The sequence below is a fragment of the Vicugna pacos genome, chromosome 24 (genome assembly GCF_048564905.1).
Source record: "Vicugna pacos chromosome 24, VicPac4, whole genome shotgun sequence".
NCBI classification, from domain to species: Eukaryota; Metazoa; Chordata; class Mammalia; order Artiodactyla; family Camelidae; genus Vicugna; species Vicugna pacos.
The window spans coordinates 2,507,185-2,524,918 of NC_133010.1; the positions used below are offsets into that span (position 1 = coordinate 2,507,185).

The window sequence follows — 17,734 nt, forward strand, 5'->3', positions numbered from 1 at the left end:
TTCTTGTGGACCCTGTACGTTCTATAACGCACAGAGAACCTGTGGAAAGCATCAGAGGAGGGACACACAGTGGCAGAAAGCACTGGAGACTCAGCCCAACGAGGAAAGGGAAAAGGAATTACAGACTGTGTCCAAGTCTACAAGAATTAATTACTCAAAAGGACCAGCTGTTCCCCACATTCAGTTAGGACTGAACAAGAGGCCTAAAGGACTAAGATTTATTTTATTTTTATTTTTTATTGACGTGTAGCCAGCTTACAATGTTGTGTCCATTTCTGGTGTACAGCATAATATTTCAGTCATGCATATACATACATACATTCATTCTCATTATAGGTTACTACAAGATATTGAATATAGTTCCCTGTGCTATACAATATGAACTTGTTGTTTATTTTATAAATAGTAGTTAAGATCTGCTAATCTCAATCTCCCAATTTATTAAAGGGCTAAGATACAGATTTAAACATTCAGAAGGATTTCCCAGTGGTGTGTGAAGCAGAGGCCTGGAGATCCTAGGCAGGGTATGTGGGATGAAACCTCTAGGTAATTCTCACCCGTGGAAGGCAGGTGACACAGGTCCGGCACGAAGGCAGGGGACTGGACAACTTGGCTTTTCAGGACCAGCTGTGAGTATTCAGTTCAAGCATCACTCTTGACAGCAGGGCAGGGCTGACTTTGTGGGTGCCCAACCTGTGCAGACACTTAGTTTAATGTTCTCCTGTCACCATCTTGGAATTCTTAATGATGTCTGAATACAGGGCCTTGCATTTTCATTTTTGCACTGGGCCCCACAAATTATGTAGTCAGTTCTGTACCAGGATGAGTAGGAATGAAAATCAAGGCAGGGGGATTAGCAGAGGGTGAGGTGGGCTTTGCTCCACTTATGTTGGAGAGCGGGAGATTTCGATCAGACAACCTAGGGATTTTTCAGATTTGAGAGATATGAAAACAGGAACAGGGTATCCGAGGAGGAAGAACTGTGGGTCTCCTTTAGGGGAGAAATGGGGCAGAGCCTTGTGAATTCTATTTATCCATTTATTCAACTCAGAAGAGAGAGTCTCAGCTTTGTGGGTGCAGGGAGAGGAAGCGTCCTCTTTGGTCTCCTCTGCTCAGGCCAGGGGCACAACAGAGTCGCGAGAAGAGCTGTAAACCAGGGGGCCTGGGGCCTCGGTTCCAGACCTGGCTTAGACTAGATATTTCCAAAGGTTCTTCCCAGCGTTATATTATCTTCTTTGGCTCTAAGATTCAGGAAACCACCTGGTCCCAGGCCCTGACACCACAGCTCAAGTGAAAAGACAGTTTGGCCAGGGCTAGGGTTTCGGGAGGGTGGGGGCCGCCAGAGCTCTGCCCAGCACCCCAGGAAGAGGCTGGCAGACAGGAGCCAGACTTTGGGCCACTGAATCACCTTCCTCTTCCTCTCCAGCCCCTCCAGGATGTCCCCTAGATGGGTTTGCCCACTCCTTGCCCACCAGGGGCCCTGAGGATGACTCATCTCAGGAGAGAAACTTTTAAGAAAGGGATGGCATGCCAGGGCAGGCGTCTGGGTGTAGACAGTGCCTCGGGGGCCTGGGCTCTGTTAAGAAGCTGCCCCAGCACCATCTCCTCCCTAGCAATTCCGCAGCCTCTGAATTGCCCCTCCCCACAGGCCTCCTCAAGGCTCTGACCCTTCTCCATCAAACTGGCCCCAGCAGTGGAGGAGAGCCCAGGCTCAGAGTTGGAGCCCCTATGTGTGAGCCTCTGCTCCCATACCTTTAAGAAGGGGCTGAGAATTCCGTCTCTACCACATTCTCTGAATAAAAGCAAAATATCTGTGAGCATCCTCTTCCGGCTGTAAAACCCACACAGCTGTCTGGGTTTGAGAGGGGGAGGCCGAGATATGGGGCAGGAGAAAGAGCACGAACCGGGAGTCAGGAGAGCAGAGGCTTGGCTGTGTGGCAGGGGCCTCAGTTTCCTTACCTGTTCAGAGATGAGTACTAAATGTCGCCTCTTCTGCAAATAGCTTTCCGAGGGGGTGTTGTACAGATCAAAGTATAGCCACTGCAGAAGACTTTGAGGTCTGAGGCAGCCATCCAGGAAACAACTCAAGAAATCCCAAATAAGCACAGGGTAAATTAAGAGATGAAATTCTGCATAAGAGTTCATAACGAGAAGGAACTATACCCACCCCCAGACCCTCTTGCTGAGGCCAACCTCCCCGAAGCTATTTGTTTCTCTGACATTTACTTTAAGAACTCTAAATAAGCTGTTTACAGTTCTGTCTCTAGGTTTTTCAGCTTTATTGAGGTATAACTGACAAACACAATGGTAAGATATTTTAGGTGTACATCGCGATGATTTGATATGCATATACATTAAAGGATTCTTCCCATCTAGTTAATTGACACATCCATCACCTCACATATTTATCTTTTTTGTGTGTGAGCTTTTTAGTGAGCAAAATTTAAGTTCTACTCTCTTAGCTACTTTGATTTATACAATACAGGGCTCTCAACTAGAGTAACTGAACGTAGGGTTGCTGTGCCCACGGTGCAGAAAGCCAAACTCCGCCCGCAGGAGTCTGCAGCAAAGTAGGAATTGGTTGCAAAGTGCTAACCAAGGGAGTGAGAGACAAGCTCAGCTCCACTCTCACTTGGCCTTTGAGTTAGGGGCTTTTTAAAGGGGAAGAATCAAGGGGCTGGGATTAATCATCGTGTTGTGACACTTCTTAATCATAGTTTGGGAGTCAAGATGTGTCTGGTTTATGATTCTCTGGCTCGTTGGTCCACGGCCTGGGGGTTGGTTAGCTCATCTTACCCTGGACAAACAACCTGAGTTTGTATGTTAATGATATTTGTAATAGCAATTTTGTCATTAACGATGTTAAAAACAACAGAACTTTAGTCATCTGACTCTGGTTGACTAGTGTTCAGTTAGTACAGGATTGAGGTCAGAGGGGACAAGAAAGGGAATAAAATTTTGGATAGAGAGCTTAGGTATAAACTCTGCAAGGGCATCGACTTTAGGGGGACTTGGTTTCATAGTCACCAGGTTACACAGTCGATCCTCAGGCCTTATTCACCTTACAGCTGAAAGTTTGTACACTTTCCTGACCTCGCCCTATTTCTTCCCCCTCAACCATTTTTCTACTCTCAGTTTCTTGTTTTCGGATGCCACGTGTAAGTGCTCCCATGCGCTCTTTGCCTTTCTGCTATCTCTAGATTTAAAAGCTTCAGAATTTAGGTCGTTAAGATTCTCTCCCTTCTAAATTGATGATCATATATTATTCTTTTGTAAATTTAAATAATATGCCTTTAGTTCCTGTTCTGCAAGTTATCACATAGTATCTCGACTCCTCACTAAGAAGAGTGGCACCCCCAGTCTCCCCTAGAGTTGCAGTCCTGCGGCAATCAAGGAAGGTGTGCCAAGTAGCCAAGGTGAATGATCTTGTCTGGGGGGATGTTCAGTTGAAACTCAGGGCACGGAGATGCCTTGAGGGTCTGGCTGAGCATTTTGGATGGCACAGGACTTCTAGAGGCATCAAGACTTTTGCCCACTCTAAAGACAAGCAGCGCCTGAGTTTGCTGGGGTGAGGGTGGGCAGAGTTGCCTGGCAAGGGGATAGGGGCCTGGCAGACTCTTGGGTCTTGCTGAGGACACCCATGCTACCTCGGAGAGAGTCTGAGGGGTTAAAGGAACTACCCCCAATGGAGAGGGCTTAGTATTTTGACAAAGAGAGGGGTCCCCAGGATTTGAGAGCAGGTAGTGGCCCTAGCTGGGAGACAGATTGTTTGAAAGAGGGGCTGAGGGGCTGGGTGAGGCCAGAGGCCAGCAGGATTTCCTTCAGCTCCTGCCCCTCGGGTGGGTGGGACCAGATTGCTGGACCTGGGCACAGGAATCTGCCTTTGTTTCCAGCTGAAGGGGAAATGCCACAAATCCTGCCCCTTTCCTACCCCTCCAGTATCCATGCCCAGGTTCTGCCCTTCCCAGCACTGGAGGGCCTGGGACTGAGGGCTCTCAGTGAGCTCTTGTCTCTAAGACCCTCTCTTCCGCAGGCCTCTGCCCCCTGCTTCCCAGGGCAGATCACTGGCACAGAGGTAGGAACTAGGGGATGGGGGTTATTCAAGGCTGGTCTGGAGGAAATAAGCACAAAGCCAGATTTGGGCTTGGACTACCCGCCCCTCTCCTTCCCCTGAGAGGGATCATGGCTTTTCACAGTTGAGGAAAATGCTTAGGTCTGTAAGGAGGACTCGAGGGTCAGGCTTGGCCCTCCCTCCACCCCCTCACTCCTATCCAGATGGCTAGACAGACTGCCTCCTCGGCCACAGTCACACAGGCAATGATGGAGCCAGCTGGCCAGGGGACTGCAAAGTGTTGGGGGCAGAGGGGATAGGAGGAGGGGACGGAGGAGGGGAGTGGGGACACTCTATCTTTATTTTTCCCTTTGTGAGTCTGTGTGTTTGTGTACCTGTGTTATGAAGTGTTTTTACATGTGCTTGTGTGTATGGCTTCTCTGTATGCAACTAGGAGTTTGGGGGCCAATGGGCCTGTGTGCACGCCTGTGCCCGTGAGCCTGCAGGCCCCTGTGGACCCCTGGCTGACCGTGTGTCTGCAGGCGACATTGCCTGTGTGACTATGAGTGATGTTGCACAGTCCATCCAACTCCAAGCCTTGCCTTCAAGTCCTCCCTTTGGATGTGGCATCTTCCTTAACCACAGGAAGCCATGGTCCCTCTGAGGAGGCAGAGACAGGTCTGAATCTCTGTGGGAGCCCTGGTCAGATGGGTTTCTCAGTGTAGCCTGCTGAAATCTGACAGGAGAAAGGCCTCAGAGGTCAGGACGAGGGATGGAGGGGAAAGAGGGGAGGGGCCCGGCTGGCCTGGTGCTTGGTGTGGTGGAAGATATACAGATACTCAATCATCTGGAAAGTGCAACTGCTGGAGTGGAGGGAATCCTGTTCAAGTGCCTCAGTTTGGGAAAAAATGAGACACAAACCAATGACCCCCCACTTGTCTTTCTGTCCTCTCCACATATAGGTACTCCTTTGCCTTCTCTTAACCCACTGTGGGTCTCGTAGGCCATGACTTGGAATAACCAGGGAAACTGCCACTCCTGGAACCAGGGCAGCCCCTGAAAACAGGAGGGAGATGATAAAGGTCTGAGCATCCCAGACCTTGGTGGAGCCTGAACTCAGTTCTTTTCTATACACACGTGTTGAGCCTGTGCGGGTCCGGCACAGAGCCAGGGGCTAGGGAGACAGACATGGCTTCTGCCCTTGCAGGAGTGAGGAAGGCACTCATCTGGAGTCCCCACAGCCTGGCTGACAACCGAGCGTGCATCAGGACAGCCAGCCTTGCAGCCGCCTCTGGAGGATCCCCTGTATGCCAGGGTCGGGGTCGGGGGGATACACACACACACATACACGGGGAGCAGGATGGCTGGCCGTCAGTGCTCTGGCAAAGAGGGGGTGGGCTGGGGAGGTACCTGGGTTTGGGGTGAAGAGCTGTGCAGAAGCGGCTCTGAGAAGGATGTCTTGAGTAAGTGTGTGTTTTCACTTCAGGGGGCCCCCAGAACAGTATCCTAGAATCACAGGAGAGGGCATGGGGTTCCAAGGACACGTCCGCTGGCCTCGTCCACGGAACGGCCCCCTCAGCCATTTCCTTACCTGTCGCCGCCCAGCGCAGTAACAGAAGCTGCTGTTTGCCGGGCGTGACCATGTGCCAGGCCGCGCTCAGTGCCTCGCACGCCTCTCACTGTTCTGGCCACACAACAGCCCTGGGAAGTAGCGATTGTATGTTATCACCTTTTGACGTTACAAATGAGGAGACCGAGGCTGGGAGAGGACCTAGCCACAAGAATGGTAAGAGGCAGGGCCGGGATTCAAACCCAGGTCTGTCAGCCGCAGCAGGACAGCTTCGATGCGGCCTGTGTTCTTCACATCCTGAGGCATTGTCCGGGGTTCCTTGGCCTCTGCTGACAGGGATTCAGTCTGGAAGCCTCAGGAGCTGGGCTGGAGAAGCTGGGATGCGAGAGGAGAGGCGGACTCAGGGCGGCACAGGCCCAGCAGCCCACGTGGGCCTCTTTCCTCTCTGGTGGCCTGAGAGGATGTCAGGAGCTGTTAGAGGGTTAGAGAGAAATGGGTTGGCCTAGGACTCTAACCACCCTGGAGACGGCCAGGGATGGAGGGGTGGCTTGTCTCCAAGGTGGAGAGGCTCCCTCTGCTGGGAAATGTCGTCTGACCGGCTGCCCAGGCACTAATGCCTGCCCTAAGGAGCCTCCCCGCCCAGATCCACAGAATGCCAGCGAGCGGGGAAGAAGAGGGCCACAGAGGGATTGTTCTCCGGCCCTGAGGAGGCCCCGGTCACGCCTCTGCCCCCCGCCTTGTAAAACTCAAGCTGGTTGGAAGTGAGAAGGAGAAGCTCAGAGAACCAGGGAGCCCAGGCTGTGGGCAGGGCCAAGTGCAGCAGCGGGAGGACCCAGGCCTCAGAGTCCCACAGGCCTGAACTCCAAGCACCACTCAGCCACTTACCAGCTGGTGACCTTGGGCGAGTCGCTTAACCTTCAGAGCCCCAGTTCTTCTCAACTGTTAAGACAGGACGGTTGTGAGGGTTAAAGAGGGTTAAACAGCATAATGACAATATTAAGGTCAGGTGTGGTGCTGAGTGCTGTATTATCTCGACTGATCTGATTCTCGCAATGGCCCTAGGTGACATGTTTTTATTATACCCGCTCCACGTATGAGAGCCTTGAGGAGACGTGAGGCTCAGATGCGCGTGCGCGAGAGAGACAGAGAGAGAGAGAGAGAGAGAGAGAGAGAGAGAGAGAGAGAGAGAGAGAGAGAGAGAGAGAGAGAGGAGAGAGAGGAGAGAGAGAGAGAGAGGAGAGAGAGGAGAGAGAGAGAAGAGAGAGAGAGAGAAGAGAGAGAGAGAGGAGAGAGAGAGAGAGAGAGAGAAGAGAGAAGAGAGAAGAGAGAAGAGAGGAGAGAGGAGAGAGGAGAGAGGAGAGAGTGAGTTCCCCTACTCAAAGAACAGATTTTTTTTAATTAATTAATTTTTAATAGAAGTATAGCTCATTATAATATTGTATTTCAGTTTCAGTTGTACAACATAGTAAATCACAATTTTAAAGGTTGTATTCCATTTAAAGTTATTATAGAGTATTGGCTACATTCCCTGTGTTGTACAATATATCCTTGTAGCTTATTCATTTTGTACATAGTAGCTTATTTTATACATAGTAGTTAATCCCCTGTCCCTATCTTGTCCCTCCCCTCTTCCCTCTGGTAACCACTAGTTTGTTCTCTTTTGTCTGTGTGTGTGTTTCTTTTTGTTATATTCACTAGTCTGTTGTATTTTTTAAGATTCCACAAATAAGTGACGTCAGACAGTATCTACCTTTCTCTGTCTGACTTATTTCACTTAGCATAAAACGCTCAAAGTTCATGCATATTGCTGCATATGGAAAATTTTCATTCTTTTTATGGCTGAGTAGTATTCCTGTGTGTGTGTGTGTATATATATACATACACACACACACACATATGTGTATACATTATGTATATATGTATCACATCTTCTTTATCCATTCGTCTTTTGATGGACACAGCAGATTTGTTTTTAAGTTTTTCAAAATTTGGTAATACATGACTAAAAAGTTGAAACATTCTGTGTGGACAAATTCCAAATAATTGATGTAGATATTTCACCCCGAGGAGATGGAATGTAATTCCTCACTCCTTAAATGTGGGCTTCATAGAATGACTGCCTTCTGAAGAGTATAACATAGAAAGGGGGGAAAAGGGTAACATGGCAGTGGAGAAACCTGACAAACACTACCTCAGCCAGGTGATCAAGTCATGTTCATAGTATGTGCCCTGGATATCATGGGAAGAGAATGGCATATCGCCTCTGCGGTCTTCCTCCCCAAAACCCATAACCCCAGTCTAATCATGAGTACACATCAGACAAATCCCAACTGAGGGACAGTCTACAAAATATCTGACCAACACTCCCCAAAACTGTCCAGGTCATTAGAAACAAGCAAAATCTGAGAAACTGTCACAGTCAAGAGAAATCTATGGGAACATGATGACTAAATGTAATGTGGTATCCTGGAAGGAATTCTAGACAGAAAAAGGACATTAGAGAAAAGCTAAGGAAACCTGAATCAAGAACGGATTTTATTAATAGTAACATATTAATATTGGTTCATTAATTGTGACAAGTGCACTACACTCATGGTAACGAAATAGGACACTGGCTGGGGGGTATACGGGAACTCTCTGCGCGTCTTCACGACTTTTCTGTAAATCTAAAACTGTTTATTTTTTTAAAAGGTCTAAAATTTCAAAAAGATACTCAGTGAAAGATTCTCCCTTCCACCCTTGATTAGCTGCTCAGTCTTCTTCCCCCCCAAAACGCTGTATTTCTTTCCAGGAAGATTCCAGTGAGGCAGCATGGTTTGTTGTTAAAGAGTCTGGCCTCCACAACTGAATGGCCAGCTGTCAGTCATGATCTCTGCCAGTTTCTAGCTGTGTGACCCTGGACAATTCCTTACCCTCTCTGTGCCCTATGTCCTCAAAGATAAAATCCTCATAGGATTACTGGGAGTGTTAAATGTATTAATGTATATAGTAAGCACATTGGAAGTGGTTGCTTTTATTATTACAAATAAACAAGCCACAAATATGTTCAGAAAAATATCCAAAACTTGTAAGTAAGGCACAGAAAAAAATTACTAAATGCCCTTTCCAAAGTATTTTAGATCACTGGCTAATAACCCCACCTATGGGTCATCTAGGGGAAGTAACTTTGTTTGATTTATTATTTACCATTTATTAATGCCTTGACTCTATAAAGTTAAGAGGTTAATCTGTAGAAGATTGATAGCAAATTGCTTTTGTCTGATAGGAAAAAAAATTATGATTTTACTGCCAGGTAGGAATTAATCTTTGTGTATCTAACTTTGCAGTCTTATTCGAGCATTCTTTTTTCCCCTGAATGTCAATAATAGTCCTTCATTTCTTCCTCTGATCCATCCTACTGGGTTACTCATTAAGCAGCTAAATGAATCTTGATACTCACTACATATTTCTATCAGTCAAGTTCATCTTGGTGCAAATTTTACTTTGACAAATAGTAGCATGCCATACACACTGTTCCACACCTTTGTTTTTTTTCACTTAATATATTTTGAACTTGGTTTCATATCAGAACATAAAAAGCTTCCTTACTCTCATTTTGCCACTGTATAGAATACATCATATGGGTGTGCAATATTTACACTCAAAATCAATTTGGCCAATCCCCTATTGATGGACACTTAGGTTGTTTCCACTCTTATTGCTGCAGATGATGCTGTATGAATAACCTTGTACACAGGTTGAGAATAGAGTCACTTAGAAAGAGGTGGATGGGAAGGTAGAAGGGGCTCTAGAGGACAAAGGAGCCTAAGGGAGGGGCCTGATTACCTGCTCCCAGCCCACCCTAGCTCATCTTCCCCTGGCTCTGTGCCAATCCAGCCTCCTCCTGCCTCCTCCTCTCCATCCTGAGCCCCTGGTATCTCCAGAGAGGAAGGGCCAGCCTTCGATTCCCTGAAGACCTGGGCTCTGGCTTCCACTGCATGAAAGATGAGAGGGCCTTGGAGAGGAGGATCTTGGGGGGTTGGGGCCCGGGGCTGGTACTATCCCTGGGCTGGAGCCACTGAGGGCACATGCTCAACACACCCTGAGGGCCCTGGTAGGGGACAAAGACCCGAGGCCCAGGGATTTCCTGCGGGGGTTGGGGTCCTGGGGGAGGGGGTGGGGCAGTGCCTAGCAGCTCTGGCACAGACTTGCTTCGGGTGCCCAGTGCAGGTGGCTGGTCAGGGCACAGGGTGTGGCAGGCAGTAGTGAGGAAGGGACTGGCCAGGCTGGCTGTGATGGTCACAAGGTGGTCCAGGACACCCCCCTCCTGAGGAGACTGGACAAAGGGGAGGCTCAAGGTGGCCTGCAGTCGCTCAAGGAGAGATGGGGGCCCTGAGCTTGGGCCTGGGCCACGAGCCCGGGCAAAGCAGGCCACTCAGGCTGATAATCCTGGCTGAGCTGCTCCACTTGGGGCCGCCGCAGCAGCTGCTGGATCCTTTGCACTGTGTCAAAGCTGTTGGTCAGAAATGCCCACCCCAGGGCAGTCTTGCCCTGGACAGGATCCACCGTGGTCAGGTCAGCACCTGGATGGGGGGGCCACAGGGGTGACATGGGATGGGACAGGGAATGGTGACTTGCAGAAGGGCATATTCTTTAGCAGCAGGACTAATTTAGGTTAGATTCAAAACCACAGAGTCCCATCCTGTTGCAGCTGGAATCTAGGAGCCCTCAGTGACTGCAGCCCAGGGACAGTACCAGTCCCAGACCCCAACCTCTGGTTTACGATTGATGAGGAAATTGGAGTCCAGAGAGGGAAAAAGACTTCAGAGAGGCCGACTGCAGGTCTCCAAATCTGGAGCAGAATAGAGGCCTCCAGAACCAAGGAACTGACCAGAGGGGCTGTGTGTGAGTTACCCAGGATGGGGTGGGGGGTGGCCCGAGCTGCAGCCTCTGGGGCAGGTGGAGGGGGGCCCTGCTGGTTCCCACTCCTGGTTTTTCTCTTCATCACCATAGCCCCCTAATCCTGGTGGGGGTGGGGGTGGCAGTCACTCTGAGACAAAAGAGGGGGTGTGGAGCTTCCTCTCTTTCACCCCAAACCCAGATGGGATGGGAAATGGAAAAGCTGGAGGCTGGGGTCCTCTAGAGTGACCGTCACAGGGCAGCATCCCCCCAGGGAGTAATGAGGGACCTAGATGCTACAGGCAGTGTGGACTTCACCCCAGAACAACTCCGTATGGCCACACGTCTCAACTACACACCACTGCATCCCTGGCACCCTAGCTTGTCAGACTTGGAAAGCAGCCCAGAGAAGGCCAACACCCTCACTACACTGGTGAGGCCCAGAGAAGGAAACCGTTTGCCCAGGGTCACTGAGCTGGTGGCAGAGCCAGGACAAGAACCTGAGAGTTTGGTTCCACATACAAGCCTTTTTTGCATTAGTTTCTCAGCTGGTCTAGGTTAGCCATCCTCCCGCGCTTTCTTTTCTGGGACCGTCATTCACAGCGTAAATACAGCTATCAACTTTGTTGCTTGTGAGGAGCCCCAGCACCCTTCCCTCCTCCAGATCAGCCTAGGCTAATGCTCCGTCTCCACCTCTCTCCTCACTGCAACTACGATAGCTGACTTAGTGTCTGGTGGAGGAACTGCAGGCCACGCATCCCAGTCCAGGCCCCAAGCACCTGCCATGAGGAGGGCAGCCACGCATTCCGAGCGGTCCCGCATGGCAGCCTTCATCAGCGCCGTTAGTCCCCGCTGGTCCCGGCGCTCCAGGTCCAGGCCCGCGCAGTAGTTGATCAGGAGACTCACCAGAGGCACATGGCCTGCAAGGCACGAAAGGCAGGGCTTGGTTACTCAGGAAAGGAATGATGAAGCCACAAACCCACCCTCCACCCAAAATGGCCGTGTCTGGGGAAGGAGAACATGGGTGCAAAGAGTGTGGGGCTGTGGCTGGGTCTGGAGGAGGGTAAAGGCAGAGGGTGGGGCCAGCAGCCTCACACCTGCTTGGGCAGCCAGCATGAGGGCTGTGTCCCCTTCTTCGTCCTGCTGGTTCACATCCAGGAAAGGACAGCGGCTGAGTAGGGCCACCACACTCTGGAAGCCTTGGTAGCACACAACCATGAGGCCTGTCTGGGGGAGGGGCAGCTCAGCCCCTGTGTTTTCCTCCAGGAGCTCCATGGGGGCCATGTGCCCTCTAAACCCACATCTGTCCCAGAGATGCCCCAGCCCCTGTGAAACCCCAGTCCCACCCTCTCCCTTCCTTTTGAGGACGCAGGTAGTGGGTGTCAACCTGAAACTCTCAGGAGGAGTGTGGTGTGGTGAGGACACAGAGGTGGCCCTGCTGCCCCAAGAAGCGCCCAGGGTAGCTCACCCCCCAATTGCCGTCCACCTGGGTGGCCTCCTCTGGGGAGACTCCATCGTCCAGCATGGCTTGGAGCTGGGCAGGGTCATTGCGGACACAGGCCCAGTACAGGGCCCCCAGCGTGCAGCCTGGGGCAGGGGTCTCATTGTCAGGGCAGGACAAAGCCTCAGATGTGTCCAGGCCTCCCTTCTGCAATGGCAACTCCTCCTCTTCCATCCTGGGGACGAGAAGTTGGCCTCTATAACACAGAATGAGGGCACCACTGTCTCTCTCGATCCCAAGACAAGTCCCGGCCTCTGCAAATCGCCCACCTTGCCCTGGGGAGAGCCTCCTTCAGCCAGGGTGTCCTGTCCCATCCACCTGGGAGAGAGGACAAGGCCCACGCCAGGAGGCTGAGTGACAAGAGCCCGAAGACGACAGAAGTCATTCACTGTGAGTGAGGAACCTAGTGAGGTCCAAGGAGGCATGGGAGGGTCTTCTCTTTCCCAGGGGACCTTACCCGGGGTTGGGAGGATCCCTAGGAAGTGGTCATTGCTGGGGCCCAGCCTGGAGCCCACAGGATCCCCCAGACTCCTGGCAGCACACTCCCCAGGTCTCTGGAGCGTCGCGAGGGGGACTATCCCGCCCCAGGAAGCAACGCAGGTAACAGATGGCTGCCTCAAACACCTCGGGGCTGAGCTGGATCAAGCCGGGTCAGTTGGGGATGGGGGCCGGGCGGGGTAGGTGCTCTCCGAGCGGAGCCAACCAAGACCCGCCCCAGAGTGGGCGGGGCCCGAGTCGGCGGCTCCTCCCCCGCGGAGGCGACTCTACGAGAAAGACCCTCCTCCCCACCCACGCACTCACCTTCCGCCTTCTGGAGAGACCGACTTCCCCAGAAACAGGCCCTTCGAAGTAGGAGCGGTTCCGAGGTTTCCGAACTTAGCCCTTCCTCCTCTGGTGGAGTGGGGCTTGGTGAGGAGGTGGTGGCGGGAGAGGATGCGAGGGCAGACATCTCACTAAACTGGGGCTGGGACTGGGGAGTGGGAGTTCCAGGGGTCTCCTGGACCTATTTTTTTTGAGGTTTTGGGGAAATTAAAACATAAAGAACTACTTTAATTAGGGGTAAAAACGTTATATTAAGTTTAACGGATTAGTTTTGGTGTGATAAATTAGATGTGAAATACTAAAATTGTATCAATATTAAAATTAATTTGATTATTTAAATTAAACCATGTATTTATACTTGTTAAATTAATAATAAATTCTTACATTAATAATAAACTATTAAATTAATATTAAATATTAAATTTAATGAATTGGTGTTGGACCTCTGGTGTACAAAATGGAGCCCATCATATTCTTCTGTTTATATCACGATGTCTCTCTTGTTTTTACTTTATTTGGTTTATCTCATTCTTCCCTGATCCCCACAGCCCATGCTCCTCCTTTGCTTTACCAGTTGACATATATATCCTTGAAAAAATACATTTCAGTGAAAAAAGGTAGTGATTTGTGTTATGTTTTGACTAACACCTTAGACTGTGCTACAGAGCTCATTATGTTTGTTCTTTTCACTCAGGGCTGCTTTGGGTATCTGTGCTTGTTGCTTTCCGTGCAGTGTATCAGTCGGAAGTGCCTTGGGTTGTGAGCTGGAGAGCTGAAATAGCACCTCCCAGAGTCTTGTGAGCTAGGACTCTGTCATTTAGGTTTCGCTTTTGTGTGAGGCATAAATTTGGAATACAGCTAAGTAGCATGGAACATGCGTTTTGCTGTCACAGATTGTGACAGATGCAGGGGGGTTCTGGTGAGCAGCTTCCTGAATCATCAGCTTCCTGAAGTACTGACTGCTGTTTTCCTGATCACAGGCAGGGCTCATGTGCCTCTCCAAGTGGGGAGTTGTTCCTGCACCTAGAGCCTGCTCGTCCATTTAAAGTAGCCAGATTTATTTCTGTTCTCTGCAGCTGGACCTTAACTAACACGTGGGTTAAACAAATAGAGATTTATTCTTTGTACATGATAAAAAGTTCAGTGCCCCTAAAATTCATCTATTGAAGCCTTAACCCCCATTGTGACTACATTTGGAGATAGGGGTGTTATGGAGCTACTTAAGATAAATGAGGTCATAGGGTGGGGCAGTAATCTGATAGGACTGCTGTCTTTTTAAGAAAAGGGAGACACCAGAGCATGTGCACTCTCTTTTTCTCTCCTCTCTCCTCATTGCCCAGCCCCCACCCCACCCCGATGTGCCTACGTGAGCACAGTGGGAAGACCATGGGAGGATATAGTGAGAAGACGACCATCTGCTGTCCAAGGAGAGAGCTCTCACCAGAAACCAACCCTGCTGGCACCTCGATCTTGGACTTCTAGCCTCCAGAACTGTGAGAAAATAAGTTTCTATGGTTTAGGGCTCCTAATCTGTGGTATTTGTTATGGCAGCTCAAGCAGACTAACACAAGATCCAACCTTTTCTCCAACTAGTGAAATCACCCCATCTATTAAACAGTTCTCTTTCCCCTGATTTGTAGCATCATCTTTATCATATATAAACTTTGCGTTCTCTTTAATGTTTTATGTTGTGCTCGAGTTCTCTTATTATTTCATAAAGTTTTCCTTTATGTCCTTCAATAGTGTTAATTTTTTTTTCTCCAGCTTAGGTTGATTCCTAGCTTCTTCATAGTTTTTCTTGCTATTGTAACTAAAATCTCATGTTTCTGTTTTTGTTTTGCTTATTGCCGATGTAGATGCATTTTTTTCTCTTTGTCTTTCTTAGACTTCGTATACGCTGAAGCAGATTAATCACAGTTCATGACATAGTCTCATGACTGGTCGCTGTATAGTCTGCTTTTGTTTAGTTTATTAATTACTTTTAATAAGGCAGTAAGTACCCAGAATACCTCCTCTAAACAAAAGCTAGAACTTGACAACACACTTCATGATTCCCCCAATATATCCCCTGCCACTCCCTACCCAAGGCAGCTGTAATCCTGAATTTGATGTCCATTATCTTGTTGCTTTCCTTTACATATTGTTTTATTGCACCTTTAGGTATTCCTTCAAAGTGTATATATTATGTATATTACACATATATATCCTAGTTGTTTATATTTAAAAGAATATAAATGCCACTTGTAGTCTTTGGCTGTCTACTTTTTATCACTGAATAATGGTAAGATTGCTAAGATAATAATGGTATTGCTAAGATTCCTTCATAACTGTTGTGTGGTGACAGTTGCTATGTGACACTCCATTGTGTGACTACCCCACAGTTATCATGCTGCTTTACGGATGGATATTTGAGGTGTTTCTATGTTTCTGCTACTACAAATTGTGCTGCTGTGAATATTCTTTTTTTTTTAATGAGAAATTTCCATTTTGATATAAAAGTGGTCCCGTGCTTGATAATGTCAGTTGGGGAATCACACAGAACAAACTGGATACTAGCATTTAGTAAAATCCAGTTTAAAATTATAGAGCACTTTAAGTATAAAAATAAGACTTTAAATTAAAAAAGACTATATATTGAAAACCGACTCTAACTGAATTAAGCAAAAGAGTATATAGCCCTGGATACAGCCACAAAACAATTGAAAAGTGTAACGCAAGTCTACATCCTGTTACGGGGTCCATAAGCCACGGGGCTGTTGAACTTCACAGGGAGTTTGATACTGAATCCTCTCTGACTTTCAGTCTCGGTGCCCCTCTGGGAGGGGTGTTCGGCCTGGGAGGTTGGCTCAGCCCATGGCGAGGGGGGTGATCAGGGCTCACTGCAAGGCACTAAAGCTACTCTCCAGCTCCGTGGATCACTACACAAGAATAAAAGTACCAGCACTGTCATAGCGCCCACTACAGGCCTGTGCTATTCCCAGCATTTTCCATATATTAAGAACTCTTTCAATGCCCACAGCAACTCTATATGGTCGTACTATTGTTCATCTCCATTTTATAGTTGATGGAAATAAACGAGGCTGAAACCACAGTGCAAAGAAGGTTAAACTTCAAAGTCTCATCTCGGGGCCAGATCGAAAGACATCAAAATAGGTAAGGTTTTCAATCAGCAAATTCTGGGGCAAGTGAATTGCAACTCCAAAGCCCGGGGGCTTAGCAAGGTACCTGGCCTCTCATGTGCCACCAGATAGCGGAGTGCCCCCTGCTGGAGCAAGAGCAGGGTGAGGGGGTCAGGCCCCTCTGGGAATGCCCCAAGCTTGGCTCTGGGAGACAGAATCAGGGGCCACCTTCAGAGATGAAGGGGAAATGACAAGAGATCAAGCTATTAAAAATAACCTAGAATTTGCCTGGAAATAGCTCAGAGAGTTCAGCATGTCCTAAAAAGGACTCCAGTCCTGGAACTCTGGCAGATGCGGGGAGTCCGGGAAAGGGAGGGAGACAGATGAGGGAGGAAGCAGAGAGAAGGCTGAAGAAGAGATGAAGTCAGTAGCTTTCTATCACTCCCAAAGTTTGGGGGACCACTGACCCTGCTCCCTAATGACAAAGGTAATGGAAGAAGAAAGATCAGAGCTAGCCCCCCCTCCCTGAACAAGGCAAGGGAAATGAGCTCTGGTCCCTACCCTCTGCCCCCAGGGCAACAGCAGTGGGGAGAAGAGAGTCCCAGTGGGTAGCACTGATCCCAGTAATGGACACTTAGTGTGGCTTAGGGTCTGGCCTAGGAGAGAAAAGCCCCCGGCCCGCAGCGGGAAGGGGTGGGAAGCTTTCTTCCCCTTCCTGCCTCTTTTTCAAATGGTACACCAGAGCAGGAGCCAACTGCACAAGAAGCATGACAGTCACAGGCCCCACACACAACTGTGTCCTCCCTCAGGTCCCAAACTGATCAGAAACTAACCAGAATTGTCCTCTGCCCCTCACTCCTCCCCGCCTTCCCCTACTGCTGAGATTCCTGGAACTGGAAATTTCCTGAGGAGGAGAAGAGGGAACCGCCTGGCCAGCATCCTTCCTGGGTCCCCCTCACTGCTGCTGCCGCTGCTGCTACAGCTTTGGGGGGCTCTGTTCTCTGCCACTCTCGATCACCAAACCACCTAGTGCAGATTGCCAGACCACCCCCGCCCCCAGGTCTTCCGAGCCTCTCTGCCCAGCCTTCCCCGTGGTCTTGAGCCACAGAAGCAGCAGGTCTCCCCTGGCCTCCCAGTGTGCTGCTGCTCTCATCCCACCCCATGGCACTACTCTGGCAAGAAGATATTTATGGAGTCTACCTTCCATCCCTCCCATGGCACTTTCTACCTCTGTCCTTTCGCTCTTCTGCCCTAAGCAGAGGCAAAATGCTCAATCTCCCTCCCTAGGGGAGTTCAGTCCCCTGAAGGAGGGGCGCCACAGACCCTGGGACTGGAACAAGGATGCAAGTGGGGTGAAAGGCAAAAGGAGGTGGCTTCTGGCCAAGACAAGAACCTTGCTCTCAAACCCATCCCCAAAGCAAGACCCTGGGTCTCAGACCCAAGACAGACGAGACAAAGCTCCAGGCTGGGGTATCGGATACCTGTGGTCAGTCTGAGTCTTGGTGGGGTTGGAAGATTGAGAGATGGGGCAGGGGGGTGGGGTGACTGTGGCTCGGGCACGGGTATTCTGGGCGGGTTGCTGTGACTTACCAGCTCTGGACTCGGGGATGCAACTGCCCGCGCAGAGCCACAGAGAAGCCGAAGAGGGGCTCCCCGGCTCGCCCTCCTTGCGCAGGGCGCCCATCACGTCCAGATTGAAGGCTACAGCCCCCGAGGAGAGCAGTCCGGCGAGCAGGGAGCCGAGAAGGCAACAAATCCCAGGAGCCCGCCCAAGGATCGCGGCCCGGAGTCCC

General features: G+C 49.8%; 1 protein-coding gene and 1 long non-coding RNA gene across 3 annotated transcripts; both read right to left on the bottom strand.

Annotated features, from left to right (window-relative positions):
• Window positions 1-212: 212 nt before the first annotated feature.
• On the bottom strand, window positions 213-6,087 carry LOC140688963 (uncharacterized). Of its 2 annotated transcripts, none has more exons than XR_012063799.1 (3): window positions 5,643-6,087; window positions 5,462-5,557; window positions 213-2,083 (listed from the first exon to the last, which is right to left on the bottom strand). It is a non-coding gene; the product is annotated as an uncharacterized lncRNA (long non-coding RNA). The 2 variants fall into 2 exon arrangements; XR_012063800.1 differs by having other exon boundaries at window positions 213-693; window positions 1,960-2,083; window positions 5,462-6,087.
• A 1,204-nt stretch (window positions 6,088-7,291) lies between these two features.
• Window positions 7,292-12,948, bottom strand: LOC102534321 (photoreceptor ankyrin repeat protein). The gene is given in 6 exon segments (XM_031682973.2): window positions 7,292-9,989; window positions 9,992-10,183; window positions 11,279-11,419; window positions 11,597-11,726; window positions 11,968-12,196; window positions 12,802-12,948. Coding segments are annotated over 5 exon segments (1,197 nt in total). The 5' UTR covers window positions 12,175-12,196; window positions 12,802-12,948; the 3' UTR covers window positions 7,292-9,462.
• Window positions 12,949-17,734: the final 4,786 nt, after the last annotated feature.